Source organism: Fusarium odoratissimum (genome assembly GCF_000260195.1).
Source record: "Fusarium odoratissimum NRRL 54006 unplaced genomic scaffold supercont1.24, whole genome shotgun sequence".
In the NCBI taxonomy this organism is placed as follows: domain Eukaryota; kingdom Fungi; phylum Ascomycota; class Sordariomycetes; order Hypocreales; family Nectriaceae; genus Fusarium; species Fusarium odoratissimum.
The window spans coordinates 251347-273844 of NW_022158709.1; the positions used below are offsets into that span (position 1 = coordinate 251347).

At 50.0% G+C, this 22498-nt stretch overlaps 6 protein-coding genes across 9 annotated transcripts; 3 read left to right on the forward strand and 3 right to left on the reverse strand.

Moving 5' to 3' along the window:
* Positions 1 to 206: 206 nt before the first annotated feature.
* On the reverse strand, positions 207 to 8857 carry FOIG_12002 (uncharacterized protein). Its single transcript, XM_031212708.1, has 3 exons — positions 6522 to 8857; positions 1401 to 6459; positions 207 to 1348 (listed from the first exon to the last, which is right to left on the reverse strand). The coding sequence occupies exons 1-3, from the start codon at positions 6990 to 6992 to the stop codon at positions 1218 to 1220; spliced, it is 5661 nt and encodes a 1886-aa protein (XP_031057586.1). The 5' UTR covers positions 6993 to 8857; the 3' UTR covers positions 207 to 1217.
* Positions 8858 to 11608: 2751 nt separating this feature from the next.
* FOIG_12003 (uncharacterized protein) lies at positions 11609 to 13190 on the reverse strand. 2 transcript variants are annotated; one of them, XM_031212709.1, is made up of 2 exons: positions 12424 to 13190; positions 11609 to 12371 (listed from the first exon to the last, which is right to left on the reverse strand). In XM_031212709.1, exons 1-2 carry the CDS (start codon positions 12683 to 12685, stop codon positions 11743 to 11745), a joined length of 891 nt encoding a protein of 296 aa, XP_031057587.1. In that variant the 5' UTR covers positions 12686 to 13190; the 3' UTR covers positions 11609 to 11742. The 2 variants fall into 2 exon arrangements, with proteins under 2 accessions (XP_031057587.1, XP_031057588.1); XM_031212710.1 differs by having other exon boundaries at positions 11609 to 12790; positions 12865 to 13111.
* A 136-nt stretch (positions 13191 to 13326) lies between these two features.
* FOIG_12004 (uncharacterized protein) lies at positions 13327 to 14326 on the forward strand (the record flags this gene model as incomplete). The annotated part of the gene is made up of 2 exons (XM_031212711.1): positions 13327 to 13435; positions 13488 to 14326. The coding sequence occupies 2 exons, from the start codon at positions 13327 to 13329 to the stop codon at positions 14324 to 14326; spliced, it is 948 nt and encodes a 315-aa protein (XP_031057589.1).
* A 547-nt stretch (positions 14327 to 14873) lies between these two features.
* On the forward strand, positions 14874 to 15863 carry FOIG_12005 (uncharacterized protein; the record flags this gene model as incomplete). Its single annotated transcript, XM_031212712.1, has 1 exon — positions 14874 to 15863. One exon carries the CDS (start codon positions 14874 to 14876, stop codon positions 15861 to 15863), a length of 990 nt encoding a protein of 329 aa, XP_031057590.1.
* A 297-nt stretch (positions 15864 to 16160) lies between these two features.
* FOIG_12006 (autophagy-like protein 3) lies at positions 16161 to 21231 on the forward strand. Of its 2 annotated transcripts, XM_031212714.1 has the most exons (3): positions 16161 to 17039; positions 17087 to 17552; positions 17608 to 21231. In XM_031212714.1, exons 1-3 carry the CDS (start codon positions 16516 to 16518, stop codon positions 17659 to 17661), a joined length of 1044 nt encoding a protein of 347 aa, XP_031057592.1. In that variant the 5' UTR covers positions 16161 to 16515; the 3' UTR covers positions 17662 to 21231. The 2 variants fall into 2 exon arrangements, with proteins under 2 accessions (XP_031057592.1, XP_031057591.1); XM_031212713.1 differs by having other exon boundaries at positions 16241 to 17039; positions 17087 to 21231.
* On the reverse strand, positions 17759 to 21484 carry FOIG_12007 (uncharacterized protein). Of its 2 annotated transcripts, XM_031212716.1 has the most exons (2): positions 21171 to 21484; positions 17759 to 21108 (listed from the first exon to the last, which is right to left on the reverse strand). In XM_031212716.1, the coding sequence occupies exon 2, from the start codon at positions 20688 to 20690 to the stop codon at positions 18678 to 18680; it is 2013 nt and encodes a 670-aa protein (XP_031057594.1). In that variant the 5' UTR covers positions 20691 to 21108; positions 21171 to 21484; the 3' UTR covers positions 17759 to 18677. The 2 variants fall into 2 exon arrangements, with proteins under 2 accessions (XP_031057594.1, XP_031057593.1); XM_031212715.1 differs by having other exon boundaries at positions 17759 to 21484.
* Between the last annotated feature and the right edge of the window lie 1014 nt (positions 21485 to 22498).

Here is a 22498-nt window from a genome sequence, read left to right on the forward strand (position 1 = left end):
TTCACGACTAGGACAAGGTACCTTGTAGAGCCTAAATATTCACGGAGACAGCGGCAAGAGAATGAAGGAGCTTCAGCGGGTCTCATGGGGATATACAGTGATCCGTCACTAATATTCTCATGATTACATCCAGTAAATAAATATCTCTCAAGTCCCGTACATCGTGAGAGGTGCAGTTCTCTGACGTACAACAAGATACTTGATTTGGCAAAACTAATGATCGCCGTAGAAGCACTAATTCTTCGATGGGAATGGGCTGAAATACGTACCACACTAACAACCATGAAAGTCGAGGCCAGTTCTGCTGGGACCTGAAACTCAAATCCTGTGGAGGCATCACAAGGTCTCTCTGGTTTCTGGGTGGAGGCTACATATGACCACTATCAACTGAAATCTGTCCTCGGCCACGGTTAACAAGTGCAAACAGCCCATAAACTCAACACTTTTATGGCTTAAATGACAACGTTGGGCTGTCTAGAGCCATTAAACGAATCACTTGCTTTCAAGGTCGTTACAACTCGAAATGAACAGTAATACAATAGACAGACAGACCTCACAACGCATCAATCAGTCTAATACGAAAATCTCATTCAGTCATCAGTACCCCTCGCCTAGAAACTCTCCAAGCACATCGCGTCTATACGCAAGCTCCTTCTTCTCTTTTGACCACAGCCTCGAGAACATTACATGAATCAATACTTCTCAGGTGAGCTGTGCTATACTAGACAACACCTGGACAGTAGACAAGGCCAAAACTCCTGTAGGTCCGTTCCCAGCTTCCCATGCGCTGATCCGATTGAGAGAGGTCTGCTCAAACAATGTGTTGGCTAAAATGCAGTGTGGTGTGGTGTGTTGATGTTTTTTGGTGTTTTCCGTCTCCGTCGATACTAGACTCGACCGGCAGATCTAATTGTGGTTGGTTGGTTGCAATGGCGTTTGCATACAGTATTATAAGAAACAAAGACAAAGTAGGAAAGTTTGACAGGTCGTAGCCGGTGTTTGGCTGTAGTAAGGTGATTATAGTCTTTTGGTCGCAGTGCTCCTGGGTTCATTGTCAAGGACGCGCAGCAGAAAAGTCAAGAAAATCATAAGTCTCGTGAAAGTCCGTGAAGGATGTCGATCGTAACAGTTGGTGTTCGCCATACAACAGTGTATTGCTCGAAATGTTGTTCTACAGGTAATGGAATAAATGTGTAGGTGAATGAGTCTGCATGTGCTTAAACTCGAGAGCGTAGAGAAGACATAGTAGTATGAGAGTGTGTAAGTCCTGGGTGAGAGTGCGTGTGAGTGCTGTTGCCATGACGGCCTCGCTTAGAGAAATGGTGAAGAGTTCCAACATCATGTTTGCCTGGAGCACTGTTAGTATATGTACTCTCGTTCTTGTTACCACTTGTACTTACCATCGCAGCATGCTCGGACATTCTCGAGGCGGTCAGCTTCCCTATCCTGCCGCTCGATGATCTCCCTCACGTCCTCGGCACTATCATGGGCCTCGCTCGCTTCATAAATGTTAACGTTATGGGCACTACCACGGCCGCGGCGACTTGTGAGCGTGCCAGACAGCTGGCTTCCCTTCCAATAACCACTCAATTTGCTCAGCGTTCCAGTGGGGCGTTGTGGCTGAGCCTTGGGTGTCAGAGTTGGAATGTTCATAGACATACCAACTGCAGGCGACTCATTACGGGTTGTTCGAGAGTTATAAGACGACAGAGAGGGGGGTGCTCCCGGTCGTGTCCCGTTAGCAGCGCGCTGTCCAAACTGGGGGTTGAATTCATCAACATCCTCTCGAGTGAAGTTTTCCGCCATGTCCTCGACAGTAGCTTGTTCATTGTTGGTGCGGAGAAGCAGGTACGAGAGAGAGTTGAACCAGGTCTCGTGTCGCTGTCCGGTTGCGCAAGTGAACTTGATGGTTCGGCCAGGAGAGATGATGACCAAGCTCTTACGATGGAGTCCAGGAGGACTGGGGTTATCGTCAGTAACGACACGCACAGCCTCGATAGGAACACTCTTGGCCTTGAGCTCAGTGCGACCGGCAGTTGAGGGGTCTCGGTCGCTCCAGTAAAGAGTCCTAGTGTAAGGATGAACCCAGAAGTAGCGGCGATGTCGGTTCTCCGACATCTCTCCACGACCTGTCTTGCGAGTGTACTTCCAAAGATACTCACCGATCATGGTCTGGGTGATAGCCTGAATCATGCGGGGATCAGTGTTGGGTCCGAAACCGGAAGGATCCATGCCCATCTCGCCAGGGCGCATGTTAAATCGAGTGTCAAGCTCTGAAGCGAACGAGGATACAGATGACTTCCTAGATGCTGCTGTATGCTTCGATGGCGATTGTCTTCCGAGCTCGCCGTAGCTGACGGGATTTCGGACAGTACGCTGTGTAGGCGTAGCACGAGCCGTGGACGCTGGTGAGGTGGCCCTGTTTCCTGGGGTGGTTGGCCTTTGCTTAAGCGCTGAAGCAGGCCAAAGAGGTGGTCCCATGTTGTTCTGAGTGCCGTGAGACGAGTTGGATCGCGCAGCCTCGATGACTTGGCGGTGGTTCGCAGGCAAAGGAGGAGCATCCTGGATGGATGCTCTGCCACTTCTGGAGCTTCCAGGACGACGGATGGGGCTGGTGTTGAAGACATCGTCGGTGTCACGTTCGTGCTGGCTTGGGGTCTCGAACATCTCCTGTGATCGGCGAATTCGGACCGTGCCGGAGGTGCCAGTGGTTCCAGGAGTTCCAATGCTGGCCATCGACAGGCTCTTCTGATGGCTGAAGGCAGACTGAGCACGAGCCTTGAACATGGCGTCAATGACATCAGCTGTGAGAGATGTCTGCGCACCCTGGTCGTTCATAATAACTAAAGGCTTGTCGAAAGGTCGCTCGGAGTCCGGAGTGGCAGGCTCAGGAGTATCACTAGGAGATTGGCCGTTCTCATCCTCAACCATGAGAGGCGATGACCCTTGATCAATGCCGCGCTGGTTCTCAGGTGTTCTGGGCACATCCTGCTCAATGAAAGGTGACTTCATATCGCGGGGCAGAATGAATCCGTCTCTCTTGGGGGTTCGAGGAGAGACAGGGAAGGTTTCGACGGACTCGATATTGGAGAATCCAAAAGCAGGCAGCGTAGGTGTCTTGTAGACAGGGCTGACAGGCTCGACACCTTCGGTCGCAATATCGGACATGACGAGAGTAGGAGGCAGGGGAAGAGGCTCAAGAACAGGCTTGACGTTCTCAGAGGTGATACCAGACAAAGCCAGAGATGGGGCAGGCTCAGATACAGGCTCAACATTCTGTGTAGACAGACCAGAAAACACGAGGGTAGTGGGGGTGGGAGGAAGCTCCTCACGAGGCTCACAACCCTCGGCATAGATAGAAGACAGATTGAGAGATGGCTTGGGAACCACCTTCTCTGGCTCGTTGATGGGCTCGACGGATTGAACAGCAATGGATGAGAGAGCCAGATCGGGGGCAGGGAGATCAGTGGGCTCGACATATTCTCGCTGGATGGCAGAGATAGTCAGCTCAGGAGCCGGCTCGAAAACCGGCTCGACCTGTTCACCATGAATGGTTGAGATGGTGAGTTCAGGGATGACAGGTACTGGTACCGGCTCAGCGATAGGCTCGACTACTTCACCCACAATGCTAGACATAGCAAGCTCGGGCGCCTTGCTAGCGACAGGCTCGACATTCTCTCCTTGGATAGCAGAGAAGCTCAGAGCGGGAGCTGGAGGCAGAGAAGGAGCGACAACAGCCGGGATAACAGCCTCGGTCTCAGGTTCCGCAACTGGCGCAACGTGCTCGCTTCGAATCGTGGACATAAGAAGCTCAGGAGCAGGAACAACGGGCTCAGAAATGGGCTCAATGTTCTCTCCCCTAATGTTGGAGATGCTAAGCTCGGGGTTCTTCTGAGCGATAGGCTCAACGTGCTCGCCAACAATGGATGACATGGACAGAGCCGGAGGTGGTGGCATGAACATGACAGGCTCCACAGGTGGCTCAGCAATCGGATCAACAATCTCAGTTGAGATGGAGGAGAGACTCAGGGCTGGAGCTGGAATCTCAGGCTCTGCGATAGGCTCAACCTGTTCAGTGACAATAGTAGTCATAGACAGATCAGGGAGAGGCACCTCAGGCTCGGCTTTGGGCTCGAGGCTATGAGCCACAATGCCAGACAAGCTGAGAGCTGGAGGCAGGATGACAGGCTCAGCGCGAGGCTCAAGCTCTTGAGAAATGATCGAGGTCATTGTCAGGTCAGGAACAGGGCTCTCAGGCTCGGACACGGGCTCAACGCTTTGGTTAGAAAGAGCTGTGAGAGTCAATGCTGGAGGAGTTGGAACCACTTCAGGCTCCAAAACGGGCTCAACCTCCTCAGATGCGATCGAGGACATAGTCAAGTTGGGGGGCAGGATGGGTAGCATAGATGGAGGAGCTGGGAACAGGGCCAAGTTCTTCTCCATGTCGGGGTCATGCTGAGCACCAGCATCGCTGTAGACCATAGAAATTGGCCTAGAGTCAGCGAGGCTGTCATATGCCCAAGAGGGAATACGACGATCACGATCGCCAGATGGTCCAATTGAGGAATGCATGGAAGCACGTCGGATCGCTGCCACGACACTAACAGGTGACTCAGCGAAGTGTTCATCTCCATCATCCGTCATGGCACCAGTGGTAGACATCTGTGACGTTCCAAGGCCAGAAAGTCTGGGAACGATCTTAACAGGCTCAGTCATCATACCACTGTCAACCATAATAGCCTTGGGCATGGGAGGTACCGCAGGTCGTGGTGATGATCCCCGGCGAATAGAACCAGGAGTCATAGAGCGAGCGCGCATGCGACTGGGTGTACCAGGACCGGCTGAATCGTCGTCACTACCGCCGAAATCTTGGAGCTCGGCAAATAGGCTCTGTCCTCCGGCCTGGGGTGTGCCCTCTCGACTGCTGGCAAAGCTGACAGGGCTGCTCTGGAAGGTAGGCTCCTCGCTAACTTGTCTGGAGCGGTTGAAAATGCTACGGCTCATACGGAAACGGCTGCTTCTCTGAGAACCAATAGTGCCAGTTGGCGTCTTGGTGTATGAGTAGTCGTCCTCGTCGCCAGAAGTCGATGCAGTGCTATGCAGTGAGTTGCTGCTTGCATGACGAGTGAAGCCGGCGGGAAGTCGTGGAGCATTCTTCATGCTGCCGAAGCCTCGGGTCGTACCCTCAGTCTCGGTATCATCGCTACCTGACATTTCCTCGGCCCCAGTTTGGAAGTCCTCAGTCTCAGTACCACGCTCATTGGCTGTCTCAAATGCAGACTCGCCACCTTCATTAGCGGTTTCGAACTGCTCGGTGTCTGTTGGGTGAGAAGTCTCAATACTAGGGAGAATAGTTTGGGTGCTGTTGCTGAGAGGAGACCTGGAGTTCATTGGCGAGACAGAGGCGCGAGGAGAAACATCATGCTGATCCTCCCACTCGCCGTCATCAGTGATAACCTCTTGTCTGCTGGAGCGGAACGATCCAAGCAGACGGGGAGGCTTCTTGAATTCCTTAGACTCCTTGACACGAGACTTTCGGTGGGGCTTGTGTTCACCAGCATCGCTTCGTGCTTTCTCGAGATCATCGCGAAGATCCTGAATAATACGCCGAAGCTCAAGCTTTTCGGTCTTCTCACGGTGGAGCAGACCTCGTTGACTCTGGATAGTTCGCTGAGCGTGGGAAAGAGATGACTTCATAGTCTCAGTCTCAAGCATGGCATGGCGGGGAGTGCCCTTGATAGGGGACACTGGCGGTGAATGCTCGGGTGTGAGATGGTCGGCGGATGATTCAAGATCGTCGTCGCTGGCGCGGATGCTGGGCTCCAGTTCTGTGACGGTTCGTCGCTGAGATGCGAAGGCCCTGGCGAGCTCCTGGTTCTGTCCAGTAAGGTCATCGATTCGGCGTTGCATAGCAGCACGCTCGCCCTCTGCCATGGCAATATTGCGCTTGACAGTACCAAGCTCAATATCGTGTTGCTTGACGGCAGCGGCATGTTGGTCAATCAATCGCGCGTGGTGCACCTTGACCTCATCGAGTTCTCGCTGAATAGTCACTTTTTCCGTCTTGATGACATTGAGAGACTGAGTGAGTTTCTTCTCACGATCCAAAGCTTCCTTGTGTTGAGCAGCGAGCTCCTGCAACTTGGTCTCAAGATTCCAGTTTTCCTCCTTATATCGATTCTCGCTCTCATCGAGGGATTTGAAGCGTTGCTGAAAACCCTCGGCTTCAAGCTCAAGTCGTGCCTTTTCAGCTTTGAGATCCTTATTCTCCTCGTCTCGCTCGGCGAGCACACCTTGCAGATTGCGAACTTGCGCGATGAGAGAAGTACTAATTTCGGCGGCGAACTCGATATCGTGAACTCGGTTTGAGGGCTGGTTGCGAATCTTGCGATTAGGCACGGTCAGCTTTGTAGGCGAACCTGTTGCTTGACTCTCGAACTTGGATGGGCTAACGGATCGCTGGAAATAATGTTAGTTAACTTCAAAAATGTTTTAGTGCTGGGAATGCGAAAGCGACATACTCTACCACCTTTGTTCTCGGGCGCGAAAGGTGAATTGGGGTTGACTTCATTGCTGGGAACTCTTTGCTTAGGCAATAAATTCCGGGCGGACTCTCGAGTTAATGTGTTAAACTCCTTCTCAATTCCAACCATTCGCTCGCGAAGCTCTTGTGACAGTTCCTCCTCGTTGTTCACCTTCTCAATTTCCTTAAGCTGCTCAGTGAGTTGTTTGCGCTGGAGAACCAAGGCATTACCCAGTTTTCCCGCCTCCTCAAGGCGACGCTCGGTCTCTTGCAAATGAGCAGCGAGCGCTCGCTTCGCGGATTCTGGGGAAGCAGGGCCAGTCACAAAAAAATCATGATCGTAGTTCGAATATCGGTGCTGAGCCGGCACGGGCGCAGGCGCAGGCGGTGTTGTTGTGATAAAAGGATCGTATTGCGCTGCGCCGGGAGCGGGCAAGCTTGGCTTGTCGGAAGCCAGTGAAGAAGCCATGATTGCAGAGCAAAAGTGGCCCTCTTCCGAAGAGGGCAAGGAAAACTTCCTCAATCACGCCTTGAAACCATCAAGATACGCAGACGGACGACGTAACAGGCCCGTCGCAGGGGTGATGGCTCTGTGTTTGTGGTGTGTTGAGAGTTTCGAACGTGTTGTGCTGGCTAAATGAAGCTGGGTCGTGTTTGTTGTTGAAAGACGGGGTACAGCACCTGTTAAAGTACCGGTACCGTAATAGATTAGACAGACCAGTCAGATTGCAGCAATGCCACCTGCAGGGAGAGTGCGTAAGATTGGAGCTAAGGTGCTGTGCTGTGAGAGAGCAGACCCGGCTGCGAGAAAAAAAAAAGACAATTCCCACAGAAAAACAAAAGAAACTATTATGGAAGAAAAAAGTGAAAGCGAAAGTGAAAGGCGATTAGGACCGTAACAGAAAGAAGAAAAAGGAGCTTTCAGTAGTAAAAAGAGAGTTCAAAGAATGAGTGTAATGCAGCGCAAACGTGAGGAACCTCGAAATGTCGGTCGGTCGTCGAGAGAAAATGCGATTGGAAATGCCCAGATTTGCGGGTGAGAGTGTGTCTAATTATTGACACACTGGTCGAATAGCGAATGGGAGCCAGCGATACTCCTTAGTCAGGTACCGCAAAGCACACAAGCGCACAACGCACAAGCAAAGCAGAGCAAAAGCACAGGCAGACTGCACGACACACACAGTGGGTTGTACCGAGACCAAGACCAGTAATTAGTGGGAATTTACCCCTGTTGACTCTGGTTCAAGCGTCGCACCTCTGGCAGAGGCAGACCAAGGCAGTTGTGGTATTTGGAGCTTCTGGTGCTGGTTCCTGGAATGTTTTCTCGACGACTTATGCGACAGCGATCTTATTGCTCATTCCCGAGTGGAATTGGCAACTCGAAGGATCTCCAACGGCCGAAAACACTTGTTACCGCTCAAGGGGCGTTCTGTCACCAATGCAACCAAGCCAACGGCGACAAAGGAGGCGCAGACAGAGTTTCCCAGCAGTGACGTGGGCGTTTGTTGAAATTTGACGCGAAAAAGAAAGGACGAAGAAAAAAGAAGATGAGTCCAGACTCGAGAGCGCGCGCGACAACGAGAGATGTTGATATGGTGCGCGCTGGTACCTGACCTTCAGGTGGAGTCTGCTCCGGCGACAAAGTCTCTTTTCAATTCCAGAGTGGACTGGGGTGGATCGACTGATTTCAAGGGCGGCCGGCCGGTGACGTTTGAGGTTCTTCGCTAGGAATTGGGATGTCGCCCTTGTAAAAGGGTCCGAGGTTGGCTGAAATACGAAGCAGTAGGAGAAGGAATTATGCAGATGCACTAGTGATTGAGATGTCCGTCCGTTACAGTGAAAACTGAGCAAGACAAGAACTGCTAAGGAGCAAGTTCTCTCAAAGAGTCGCTTCGAAGTCGATTGTCCTTTAGAAAAAGAATAATGAATGGATGGCCCCGTGACGGTGACCTAAAAGACAGGACAGTATCGAAAGGGGGACGACGTTGCCGAGTGATTGGTAGAGGGCATCCAAGACTGAGGTCAAGTAAACGCGCCGTCTGTTTTCCCTTTGTTGCCGTTCCGTTTCCTTCGGGGCTATCGCCTATCGCCCGTCGGTATCGATTGGTTTTGCTGTTGGGTTAGTATTACGAGTATGAGGAGAAAGAAAAAGAGAGAGAGGTCGTAGACGAAAAAAGAGAAGAGGGATTAGGATCACTTTTGTGAAAAAGTATTTGAGGATACGGTCAGGTAAGGAGAATGGAGAATTGACGGGGGAACAGCTGCTAGCTCAGGCCAGGCCCAGGGTGAAGCGAGAGGTGAAGTGAAGCTGAGCACACTGATTCCCGCTCTTTCTTCTTTTTTTTTTCGGGTCTGTCTAGGTATCTAACTTCGCTCAATGACGGGGTTTAAACAAGGAACATGCTCCAGTTTGCAGGCTGTGCGTTCATGGGAATCTAAGCAGCCTGGGCTATCTACAGTGAATTCCTCTGTGAATGACCGAATGTTGCTATTCCTAGCTGTCTACCAGCTTGGATTGGATGACTTGTGGTATACAGTCCCTTGTTGCTTTAGCGGTCCTGCACGGTACCTGATGATTTCCGCTGTTTTGCCCCTGCGTTGTTAGTACCTGCGTCGAGCTACGCTGGCTACCGAGATGTACATGGACAAGGGACATGACCTGCTGACTGCACTATGTACAAATTCCTCTCAAGTCTTGAGCTCTTCTGTTTGGAGTTGCTGAACCGGGAATGAGAGTATCACTGACTGGGATGAACGTGGAGTCTATAGTGGACCGTGGGGAGTGGGACGGCCGTGAAAGACACCGCATTATTGATAGTAACTAGAGTTAGTAGCTAGAGTTAGTAGCTAAAAGCTCACTTGTCTCTGGATGATACATAGCTCGATCTGCTGCTAGTCAGGCTGAGCTACTCAGTCATTGTTTGTTTTTGTTCCGATCCTGTTTACTCAATGCATTGTTTGTCTCGATGTTGCTTCTTATCAGCTTGGTTGCGTAAAGTACCGTACCCAATTCTGCGCCTGAAATTCCATAGCAAGGACCCTCAACAGGTCTGTGTTCCAGCTTCGAGAAGGGGTCAGACAAGGATATGCTTATTGGCTACGTAACGAGCGGGATTGATTCACAATGCTACTGTTGGCTACCCGCTATGCTCATCCCAGCTTTATTCTCTTGCTGTCAAGCGTGAGTGGACAAATGAAAAGATCATCTGCTTCCACAACCAGCCAATGTACAGTATGTTTCGATATCGATATAAACATTTACACTCTGCATGCGGTTTGGAAACTTCAACACCAGCTATGATAGGCCAGTAGTCTCGACTTGAGGCGTTCGTCAGGGCTTTTCATCATCGTAAAAGAGCTGCCACGCTTTCTTTAGTCGCCGTTAGGCAAACGCCTCACGTCAAAGACTGAGCTTCCAGCCCGTCCATCGAATAATTCAATGCCGCTAGCAGAGCTGCCAACTCATCAGCACGAGCCAAAATCTTCAGTGATCATCCGGTGTTGGAACTCAATTGTAGGCATTTTCCTTGTTTACTCAACATGTCTCTGCAGCAATGAGCTCAAGATGCATTGCTACTCTCGAGGTGTCATCTGGAGCAAGGCTGCGGGGTTTATGCAAACGATAGTAATGGGTAGGGCATGATTAGCCTGCATGTGCATGCAGTAGCGGTCGTGAAGCTCGAGGAGAGTAGCCTAGAATGGTTGAAAACAAACAAACAACATGGCGCGATTCGTGATATTGACTTTTGGTTACCTCCAAAAAGTCAACAACACGACACCATCACCAACCACCACCAGGAATTGATTATCTGGTATCACATGCCGTCATCACATCATCAGCAAGATGCGCACAAAAACGAAAATCCAATGAGCGCCCAGATTTCTCCAACGGTCCGCATAAACACCCTCATTCATCTCATTTCACTGCCAAGGTTGTCCTTGACCAGGGTCTCTCCTCAGCCAATTACGCTTAGCTGCCAAACCTTGTTAGTTAGCGGAGACGATTGAGTAACTTATTGGCCTTGCAGGCTTTCACTTTTGCCCTCTGTCGGTTGCTTTTCCCAACAGATGAGATGAGATGTGATGTGATGTGATGCTTGCTTGATCAGATCTGGATTTGGAGCTGCCCGCGATCGATCCAGACCGTGTCCAAAAATAAAATAGCAGAAACCAAAAGAAGGTTTTCGTTTGCCTGCATTGGATCATTCTGTCTACGCAATTCTCAGCTCCGTTTGGTTGATACGAGTCTACGACATGCATTGGTTTTAAGCTATCGTTTGGCGTCTTGGCCAATTGCAGCTCTGTGGGCAACTCCTCTACAGACACGTCAGAACTAAGCCTCACATCTCAATATCGCTTCCATGCACTGCTTTGACGATGGCCTCTGCTGGTGAATCATACCTTAGTTCATGTATCCTGCGGGAGAAAGGGGTTTCTGATGTAAGAGAGGCCATTGTTGGGCAATGGAGCGAGTGAGTACTCTACGTGTCATTTATGTTTCTGTGACAATGTGTTGAGGTAGCATCTGTTACGTCAAACGAAGACATCAACAAACACTGCGGCAGTTGTTATCATATAAGCAACTACGTAGTAGCCAGACGGCGATAAGTCCCAGTACTTAGGCATAAACCAATTCGTCTACCTCGGTTCGGTTTAATCTTCAGTTCAAGGACTGACGTTAGATTTTCCGAGCTTCAAATGCGTGGATACAGGGTAGCAACTTCGACATGGTCGTCGAAAATATCAGCACATAGAATCACACAATTCATTCAGGCTCCCAGACAGACTACGAATAGTACAATAGCTTTGGGTAAAAACATGCCTCTTGGTCACAGGATTTCCCATGCCTGGTTAGGTACATACTTGCCCTCAGTGAGGCTGTCCATGACTTCGTGCGAAAGTCAGGGTCTAAGTGTTAGAAACTCAAGGTCTGTGCAAAGACCCTACTTACATACAGGATGCAAATTTTGCTTGATGGACGGTCATGCAATATTCCCTAGGTTCAAGTTGAGATAGGTAACCTGAAATTCACTTCCTCTTTGCACACCCTGCAAAGCACTAGGTGAATTATCAATCTCAACATGCTCTGCCAGGAATATCGTCAACTCTAATGATATTATGCTACATATTTAATGCTTCAAGCGTAATCTAATGCTATATACACGGGCCCAGCCGGAGCTCCCATCACCCTGGACATGAGACAACAAAATCCACGGACGTCAGTTATGTGCTGGCAACTCAGCCGGCCCATTATAGCCCTGCAACGGAGTTCCAGATAGCTCTTGCAGAGATTGAGGCTGATATTGATACCCCTTCGAAGCATACATGTACTGAGATTGTTGCCAAGCATCCGTCATCGGGTTGTCATTCGAAGGTGGTTGCTGCTCGCCCTGCTTGGCAGCCTTGTCGTTTCTGCGCATTTTCCAAAAGAGATATATAACAGCCACAGCCATGATAGCTCCGACACCAACACCAGCCCCGATTCCCGCCTTTGCACCGGTGGAAAGCCCTGCGGGTGTTTCGGATGGCTCTGGTGTATCCGGCACAGAACTGGACGGCATGGATGCGTCGCTTGTCGTGGTGAAAGAAGCAGATGCCGTAGAAGATGTGACGTCCGTTGTTGCCGATGCGGTTTCGGTCGTGGACTGGCCACTAAACACTGTACCAACAATGTCATATCGAGTCGCCTTTCGGTTCCATGTCGCCCAAACTTCGGGGTCAGATGGGAGTACATTGAATCTGCCGACGCCACTGTTGCAACAGTTGGCGTTGTGGTCACAACAATAAGATGTGTCAGTGCTTGTAATGTTGGAGCATGATATTAGGTCAGTCCCTCCCGTGTCAGCGCCTGGAAAGAGTAAGTATAACTGTGCGATATCTTTTGCATGATCGTCACCAACCCAGGCAGAACATTGCACACTCGGGCGATTCCCAATTCTTATCCGTACATGAACCTCGCACGGTATTTCCATTGCCCCCTATGCATAATTTGTTCGATAGACATACTGTTCCTAGGCCTCCAGAGCAACAGACGCTCTGCTTTGCATTGGGATCACAAGGACGGTCTTCGGCTTCGAGGCCATTGGGATAGTAACACTTGTTGGCGGCGAAACACAATTGTGAGAAGGAAAGAAACAGAAGAGAAAGGATGAGCCTTTTCATCTTGATAATTAACTTGCACAACAGTACAGAGAAGTGTGTGTACTATGCAGGAAAAAGAAGCACAGAGTTTCGAGGGAAAACTGAGTAGAAAGGACGGAGAGAAAGCTGAAGAGCGACCCAACAGACTAGAGATTAGACTCATGCGACAATTCGTCTTTGGAACTGTTGGTTGCACCAACCTTGGCAGTTCCAGGGAGTGTATGAGAAGCTGCACGAAGCCGTTGGTCTAAGAACCATGTGCTGTACAGAAATAGATGCTCGCTGGCTGAGCCAGCAGTTATCGTCCCAAGGAATTGTCCCGACCATCGCTTGATTTTGGGGACATCTCTAACGAGGGCTGAAGTTGTGTTGGTTGTAGATTCCACATGAGACCATATCGTGAACTCTCACTGGTGTGTTGGTTGAAGACAGTTGTGGTTAAATGGTTTCCTATACCAGGCGGTAAAAGAGGATTGATAATTGGCTGTTCGACACTGTATCCCGACACGGCCGGAGACTCGGCCCCACACCGATTCAGGGGTCCATCCATCGCCGCAGTTAATGGTGACAGGGCTGAAATTGTCTTATTGTAATTCTGCCCGAAGCTGATCGCATCATGTCGCTTCAACTCCCTTCAACTCATTGAATTCAGTCTGGCCACGATGTTGTCACCGGCTTTTGCGCACCGAAAGTATGTCTACACTGCGTCGATAGCCGCCGTGATCGTCATCTTTTTGACTGTCAACTACGCATATAGTGGCAGGATAAGACGTTAGTTGTTCGCAAACCCTCAGCCTGGATTGTTTGCTAATGCACATAATAGCAAGTAGGCTGCCTGAACAAGATGCATTGCCTACGGCTCCCGTCACTCTGCAACAGGAGCCTTTTCCACACAAGATATGGCAAAGTTGGAAAGATGACTCAGAGAATCCGACTGATCGAACAGTTGGCTTTCCACATCAATGGCGTGCAGTCAATCCAGATTGGCGGTACGAGCGCATTACTGACGCCAACAATGACGCCTATGTTCGCGATAGATTTGATGCCAACATTTCCGACGTCTTCACAAGCCTGCAGGACCCAATTCTGAAGGCCGATTTCTTGAGATATCTGATACTGCTGCGTGACGGTGGTGTATGGGCTGATATCGACGTATTCCCCCATCAGCCAGTATCAAAATGGATCCCGAAACAGTTTCAGGGCTCAGTAAATCTGGTCGTTGGAATAGAGAATGACCACCACAAACAGCCCATCTGGCCTGGCTCCCCATACTCTGTGCAGTTATGCCAATATTCGGTGTTGGCCAAGCCAAACCATCCTGCCATCAAGACGCTTGTGAACCAAGTGGCAGAGGATCTCAAGAAACTTCTTGAGTCCAAACAGCCCGGGGAGGCAGTTTCTTTCGAAGATGTCATGTCCACTACTGGACCCTTTGCTTTCACAAAAGTTCTCATGGACTACTTCAAGGAGTCCACAGGTGTGGAACATACCGGAGATGAACTAGATAGACTTGAAGAGCCTCGGTTGATTGGTGATGTCCTTGTCCTGCCAAAGGATAGCTTTGGATGGCTGCCTCAAGAACACACTCATGATAAAGGAGATCCAATTATCCTTGTTGAGCATTTATTTATCGGATCATGGCGAGATGGTCATCCTGGATGATGCCAAGAGGCGATATATATGGTGTTTGTGTATTATGGGAGGCGTTCCTGAAGTTATGGTAATTCGAAAATGCCCAAGGGCAGCCGACGAGAGAGATTTATATATGCAAGAGAACACATCGAGGCTTACGACAAAAGAAGAGCGCCAATTTGAGGTGCCACTAACGATTGATAGATCATATTCTCGTGATACTGAACGATATGGGGTACGTGCATTCTGGATGGTGACCCACGGATGGATAGGATCTAGTCTCAACGCGGATGGATTCTTTTCCCGCCAAAACAGCGCCATTGAAAGAAAATGCGATAATTGAGGTCTGATGGAGACATCATATCAAGGCCAAGAAGAAATACCTGACAATTGCCAAATGTCATGATTCATATTTGACTGGCTCCCGACTCTGACACCAACGCTACGCGCAGTCACATGATCATTTCTAGATCCCTCCATCTTGTAGGTAGTCAAGAAAGTTTGATTTCCAATCTGCAACGGTCGCATTTAAAACCCACACCCGTCACTTCTAAATTGACCACCAAGAACCACAAAGATGGCCGATTCAACAACAGAACCACAAGCGTCTGCCCCAGTATTCAAGAAGCGAGGCGCAAAGGGCAAAGCAAACCTGCGAAAACGACCAGCGACGCCACCTCCCGCCGATAGTGACGATAGCGACTATTCATCATCAGAAGACGAGTCGGGACAGCGCGTTAAGCGGCGCAAGAAGACTGTCACCGTCACAGCATCCTCAAAAGACTTGGCAACAGGGAAGACGGATCTTCAAGCGACGGTTTATACAGCAGACCGCAATGTGCCCATCACAAGTACCAATGACGCGACAAAACACAGCAACTGGTACGATGAAGACTCTCAGGATGCGCTATCAGCAAAGAACCTCCTAGGCTCAACAAGAACTGCTACAAAGGATTCACAACCAGATGGAACATATAAAGGACTCGCAAATCAGACGACTTTCATCCAAAAGAACCCCGATGCGCCCAACAGAGCGAAGGGTCCCGTCAAGGCCTCCTCAAATGTTCGCACCATCACCATCATGGACTTCAAGCCAGATATCTGCAAAGATTACAAAAAGACCGGCCACTGTGGCTTTGGCGACTCTTGCATCTACTTACACGATAGAACGGACGTAAAGCAAGGCTGGCAGCTCGATAAAGAATGGGAAGAAGTTACCAGGGGGAAGAAGAACCTAGGAGGTACCATCATCGCGAGCGCTAACCGCGACAAAAAGGAGGAGAAGGCGGAAGACGAGGCAGAGATTGCTATGTTGGAGAAGATTCCTTTCGCATGTATCATCTGCGAGGGGCCTTATAGGGAACCTATTCAGACGAGGTGCGGACACTACTTTTGTGAGCCATGTGCTCTCAAGAGATACAGAAAGGACCCAACGTGCGCATCATGTGGAGCTGGCACAAACGGCGTATTCAATTCAGCCAAGAAGCTGAAGAAGTTATTAGAGAAAAAGAAAGAACGCGAAGACAAGAAGAAGAAGGAAGAGGAAGAGGCCGAAGAGGAGCCATGAGCATTGGGCTTGGGCTTGGGCTTAGACATGTATTTCTAAAAAACCGTTTTGAAGAAGAAAAGATACCACGATATCCCGAATGGAGCACTTGATCACTTTATACAAATTTACTGACCATGGCTAATTCTGCTTCTCTTGTCCTTGTGATCCAAGCACCAGACTTACTCTCATCTTCCTAGGAGACGCTCATGGTATACACGTGAGCAAAGCTTCTGGAAGATGACGTGCATGCTGATAAGATAAGCCCAGCTCCGTACCCGCTTCAGTCGAGCTCCCCCGACTCTGAGTGGCTGTCCCCCACGTCACGGCCAATGAGGGGTCCAGGCATACACCTCCATGTGATTGCCTCACCAGTGAAGTCTATTACTCAGGCAGCTCAACATATTTGTCTTTCTTTATCAGTCATTCTCCCTCTCTTTTCAGGCAGACGTGACGGAGAAACGACAAAGTATTCTAAAGACTTTTTTATTCTTTTGAACTTTGACTTCTTTGTATCCCTCCACCAACAAGCTTATACAGAATCTCAACCCCGCATCCTTTCAGTGATACAGCGTCTGAGTCTACTCTACGACAAGCTTATCTTTCCGACTTCTTGAACATCAACAGACATCATATCTATCGAACGAGCGAACCGAGACGAAACGAAGCCATCATGAATTACATCTACTCCACAGTCAACACCCTACGGGATCGTTATACACCCGTCTCTCACAAGTCAACCTTCCGCCAGACCGGTCAAATCACACCAGAAGAGTTCCTCGCTGCGGGCGACTACCTTGTGTACAAGTTCCCGACCTGGTCTTGGGGCGATGCCGACTCTCCTGAGCAGCGAGTGAGCCATCTTCCTCCCGGAAAGCAGTTCCTCGTGACACGCAACGTTCCCTGCCACCGACGCCTAAACGACGACTTTGCGGGTGATGCAGGCCATGAGGAAGCTCTTGTGAACGATGGCGACGACTTCAAGGGCGCTACTGGCGACGACGAGGATGGTTGGCTGAGGACCGGTGGTCTGGCTAGTTCCCAGCCGCTGAAGGTCAAGGAGGTGAGGACGGTGGATGATTCCGGAAATGTCGGTGATCGAGAGGTTGTCGAGGATGATGATGAGATCCCAGACATGGAGGATGAAGACGACGATGAGGCTATCATCCGTGATTCTAGCGCCGATTCCAAGAACAGGTATGCAACGCAGTTTGCGTTTCAGGAAGATTACTAACAACTAGCAGCGCTCACCGTACATACACTCTCTACATCATGTACTCCCCCTACTACCGAACACCCCGTCTGTATCTCTCAGGCTATCTTGCCAGCGGTCAGCCGCTCCCCCCTAACGACATGACGGAGGACATTGTCGGCGACTACAAGGACAAGACAGTGACACTTGAGGACTTCCCCTTCTTCGCCAACAACATCAAGATGGCTTCAGTACATCCTTGCAAGCACGCCTCAGTCATGAAGACACTACTCGACCGTGCCGACGCCGCTCTTCGCCTGCGTCGTGAGAAGCTTCGTGCCGGTAACAGCCAGACACCCTCTGGCATGGAAGGTCTGGTAGATGAGATTGGAAAGTTGGATGTTAAGGGCGCTCAGGAAGCAGCGGACAAGGATGAGTGGGAGGAGGTCCAGGAGACCGAGATCGATGATCAAGAGGTTGCTATCCGAGTGGATCAGTACCTAGTTGTGTTCCTCAAGGTGCGTCTATCCATGTTGCGTGGAATTATTCTCCATTTCCTAACCTTATTTCTAGTTCATGGCCAGTGTGACACCTGGTATCGAGCACGATTTCACCATGGGTGTCTAATCAGGTGAAACAATGACCAAGATTAGATTTGTGATCAAGAGATACAGATGGTCAAGAAATTATGGATTGGGAATCACTATATCAGGAGAATAGGCGTTGACGGTGTTCGATTGTTAAGATCTTCTATGGTAGCGACTGTATTCAGACAGTGTAGATTCTTTTACTTCCAGCATGAATACACGGAACGGTATCTACAGTATGCCTACTTACTTGAATGTGTCAGCCTGATGACTGTCACCCTTTTAATGTTTTGATGATATACAACTTGACATGCGGTACTATGTATGTCATGACTCAGAGAAGATGAGAACATTGGTCGAGGCTTTGAACAAAAGGGGCCATCAAGGAAGATTGTGAAAAACAAGTCACAGCAGAGATACCGAACCGATCAAAAAAGAATGCCTTACTGCCCACAGGCGATTTCCTTAATATCTACTGGTGAATGTATCCTCAACTCCCATCTTCCCATTTTCGCCCAAGTCCTCCATCCGATTCCGACACTGACTTCCTATCATTCAGGGTATTCAAACACAGACCTCCACCAATGTTCCAACTTGCATAAAACAATTCCAAGTGAGCCTGCCTTCCTGTCATAAGCTCATAAACGCGTCACTGTTTACCGCTATTGCGACAATAATGTTGTAGAATCCGCGATTCCCAATAAAACAAAACGCAAAAGGTATAATAACCAGTCCCCCTATACTCCTGTTCTATAAATGTGCATCCTTTTTTTATCCCTTGTCCCATAAAACCGCATGTGCGCTCGCTTGCCGTTGAACCTGATTGAAAACTCAACCCGAGGTGAAAAGACAGTTCGCAAATTCGACAGACATATAAATCGTGACGTGCGTTCAAGACCGCTCAATAGGCATTCAACGCGAAAACATTTCATCATCGTGAGTAAGACGTCAAGGGGATGCTTGAGAACGCTCCAAATCTTGCGGCGAAGACGGTGGAACCTGGTTGCACAAGCTCGAGCTGCAGGCTCGATAACTTGTGGCTCCTTGGATGCCGTCCTACATGGCACCAAAAGGGGCACCAAAGTTGGACGTGCTCTTCAACTTTAGAGGAACGTCAATTTCAATAGCCTTGCCACTGCCTTCGCCGTCACTATCATCGGCATCTCGCTGGGCGTCAGCAGATCCATCCCCGCCGACTGGACCGGCCTGTTTAGACATATGCGTGGGAGCATTGGAGCCAGATGGACCAGCAATAGATCCCAGCCCATGACCTTGCATCACAGCCGGGAGAGCATTTTGTCCTTGGCTTATAGGCTCCAGTGCTTCGTGCAGTTTTTCAAAAAAGAGCTCATCTTTGGCTGGCATGTTTCTTAACATCAGTGGTCCCTTGAGAGCTTTGTCGCCGCCACTAGGTTCCATCATGAGATCTGGTGCGTTTGGGTCAAGCTCTTCTGTAACAGATATAAAAGACACCTTGGAATCGCGCCTATCAGATTGCACAGGTACCGATAGGCTGTCATTCTTCTCCTCTTCCGCGACCACAGCTGCATCCAGATTGATGACAGACTCAACGGTAGGCGTGACGGCCTCGCCAATGATGGAACCTGGGTCAGTCGGATTGACTTTAGGGAACAATGACAGGGAATGATTGGGTGTATGGCCGGCATGCATTGTTAGCCGTCGAGACTCGACAGCAGAGAGAGCTTGCAACGTATATTCCTTAGAAGAGGCCCGGGCATTCGTGGGGCGTCGAGACTGCTCTGGGCTTCGAGCGGCGGGACCAGGAGGGGATGCTACAGGGGATGCTGGGTTTTCGGGAGGAGATGCACCGGCGGCGAATGTGGGCTTCTGGACCGCAGTGGCCTTGAGTGGGATACCTTCCAACTTGGGGTCAATTTCTTGAACATCAATGACTGGAACAGGAGTGACCACGTCCTCTGTAGGGGACGATAGGAAGTCCTTGGCCACTGGGTTCTGTGTCTGCATCCTGGGGTCGAGGGGGACAAAAGGTGATGATTCGGGCTGTGTTGTGGGAGATACTCGAGCGCTGCTTGACTGGAAATAGTGAGGTCGACGAGATGCTCCATCAAGACCAGGTGGAAGAGATGACGCATCGGACATGGACAGACCAGTTGGAATGGTCGGATTTTGTCCCCTTGACGCGAGTCGTCCTGGTGGAGCTTGGAAGTAGGAACTGTCCATGGAGCCCTCACCGCTTCCGCCACGCTGACTCGCGAGAGGCGATACCACGCCCGTAACCTGGATACTCTGCGCTGTGACAGCCTTGAGTGCACTGTTCTCTCCTTCAAGTCGATGGACGCGTTCTCTGAGTTCTTCGATTTCTCGGGCCATGCCCTCCTTCTCGGCCTCCCAGCTATCCCGGACCTCATCCATGATGATCCGCTCTTCTTGATAGACCTCTTCAGCTCGTCGCCGATTAGCTTCGAGATGATTCCGCTCCGCTTCCCAGGCTTCACGGATCAGTTGGTTCTGCTGCACGAGGCGTTGAACCACGTGCACTGATGATTGAGAGGCAGCCACTGCGTCTGCCGAAACAGATCTTGAGAGGGATGCACCAACGAGTCCGGAAGACGAGGAAACGTTGGGCAGAGGAGCTGTAGATGATGCCGGAAAGCGGAATTCTGGAACGGGAGGCGGGCCTCCGTGAGTGGGAGATACAGTCGCGGGACGAGCGTCGAAAGTGTCGAAAGATTCGGTCTGCTGAGGAAATGGTCGATAACTCGGCGGAACAGATTGAGCTGCCCTTAAAGACTCTAGTGAGAGAGGAGATGAATCTTTGTGCTGAAGTAGCAGGGTGCTCGCGGGGGGTATTCGGCCGCGTTGAAATTGACTCTGGCTATAATCTTGGTTTTGCGGTTGACATGGGTTTAGATAGTGTTGTGGATATTGATGACGAAGGGTTCCAGCTCGAGGATACGAGTTGGGCGGAGACGGAATACTGGACGTATTGCGATAAGGGAGATGGCTATTCAGGGAAAGAACAACATCAGAGTCGTAGGCGCCCGATGGCAGAAAAGCCTCGGGCGTGAACCTCGCAGCCATGATCATGGAAGGCGTGCCGAAGGTCTGTCACTGTGGAGCGTGGAATAAATCGGAGGAGTAGTGTGGGATCGATTTTTCGTTAGGAAGGCATAGGGCGTTTGAAGTTGTTCTAGTCGATTTCCTAAAACTTGGTGCTGATGCAAGTCGTTCCTGGTCGTTAAAGTCGTCGAGATGAAATGAAATTAGAGGTTGGAAAAAGTCGAGGAAGGCGAAGTGAGAGGAATTGGTTTATGTTATGATTGTCTCTTTCCTTTTTACTGACTCGAGAGGGAATGTGAGACCAAATCCGAGACCTAATTCAAGGGATGTTGGGCGAGTTCGAGATCTAGGTATGACGCAAATGGGACCCGCCAAGCGCAAGGCACAGGACCCTTTATCTTGAAGAAGGTTGTAGCGGGAGTGGGAGGGCTACGTATTGTTTGCGCTGTGCGATGATAAGCTCAGGTAGCGCAAAAAGGCGTGTTGTTATATGATATCGAAATTGACATAAGATAGAAATTGGAGAGAGGAGCAATAAATTTGGAGGTGGAGAGATGGCAAGTTCATATGGGATATGGAAATGAGTCAAAACGAGGTAAGAGCAAATTAGAGAAAAGACGGTGACATTGATGATTCGTTCCTGCGCCAAAGCCAAGTTCGGGTCGGTACCTGCCACCCCCCAAAAGTATCCGTTCTTGCTGCCCGGGGAGGGGGGAAGGAGGTGCGCGTGCCGCGAAAAGACCAGGGAAGATGTGGGGAGGGTCGCCTTGCCGGTAATAAGTTGCTGTCTAGTGGACGTGCTAGACGTGGTAGCAGGCCACCATTGGGCCCAATGGCCTCAGAGAGCAAAAAAGCTTAGGACCTCTACTCTTAATGATAAAAGTATTTAGGTAAGCTTAGTATGAGCTTAGCAGAGTTGTTATTAGTTATTTTTGTCACTTTGGATAAAGGTCTCAAAGTTTTCTTGTCTCCTCTAGGAATGGGTCATGGCGGCGCCTGGCAGCTCGCCTTACAGCGTTGGCCCCCTGTAGTGCAGCGCATTGAACTTCTGAAGCACCTGGTGTGACCCCCTGTAATGGATATCCAATTTGGCTGAATTGGATCGGATGCTGAATGTTGCCCTTCCCTCCTCCGTGAGCTGGAATGGCTGGAAATGGAATCGGTGACCTACCGAGACGGGAGTGCATTTCCCCAAATGGACCGTGTCTTGCAGACATATTTCGGTCTTACACAGAACAAGCAAGCCATGATTCGGCGGTAGGCGACTTATTAGCTGCGTTCCGTCGATTAGATTGCAGCTCGTGGCGATATTACGGCTATTACTACTGTATTGCTACTGATATGATTTTACAAGCATTCCACTGTCTCAGCCGACGAAAATCGCCTGTTAGTATGTGAATTTGCTTCTGTTGTTACCAAGGGACGGGGCGTTGCGGCAGAGACCGGACCGGCGGGAAGACCAACAACGGGGACACGGACGATATGATCAACAAACATTTGTTAAAGTTGTCAAGGAATCTACATCAATTTGATATCATGGATGGAGTCACTAAGCCACCTCAGTAGTGCAAGACTTTGATACGCTTTCTTGTTTCTAGCAGACTTCGGCGGTCTCTCTGCGGCCATCCCTCGGAGATTCATGCTCGACGCTCCTCTTGGCTGATGTGCGAGACAGACAGGGGCAGGGGAGTCACAGCATGGGTTGGCTGCTGATTCTATGCAGGCGGACAGAGTTCAGAAGACCCTTTGTACAGGGTTAGTTACCTAGTTCAATGGATTGATCCTTCGGCAGTGTTACAGCCAAATAGCTGTTTCGTACCTATGGAGAAGGAATG

Coding starts and splice junctions, on each gene's coding strand:
- FOIG_12003 (XM_031212709.1), bottom strand. CDS start 12,685: ATGAAAAGGCTCATCCTTTCTCTTCTGTTTCTTTCCTTCTCACAATTG. Junction 12,372..12,423: donor GTGTGCAATGTTCTGCCTGG/GTTGGTGACGAT, acceptor TACTCTTTCCAG/GCGCTGACACGGGAGGGACT.
- FOIG_12007 (XM_031212716.1), bottom strand. CDS start 20,690: ATGATCATGGCTGCGAGGTTCACGCCCGAGGCTTTTCTGCCATCGGGC.
- FOIG_12002 (XM_031212708.1), bottom strand. CDS start 6,992: ATGGCTTCTTCACTGGCTTCCGACAAGCCAAGCTTGCCCGCTCCCGGC. Junction 6,460..6,521: donor CCGAGAACAAAGGTGGTAGA/GTATGTCGCTTT, acceptor CATTATTTCCAG/CGATCCGTTAGCCCATCCAA. Junction 1,349..1,400: donor TGTCCGAGCATGCTGCGATG/GTAAGTACAAGT, acceptor ACAGTGCTCCAG/GCAAACATGATGTTGGAACT.
- FOIG_12006 (XM_031212713.1), top strand. CDS start 16,516: ATGAATTACATCTACTCCACAGTCAACACCCTACGGGATCGTTATACA. Junction 17,040..17,086: donor AGCGCCGATTCCAAGAACAG/GTATGCAACGCA, acceptor AACAACTAGCAG/CGCTCACCGTACATACACTC.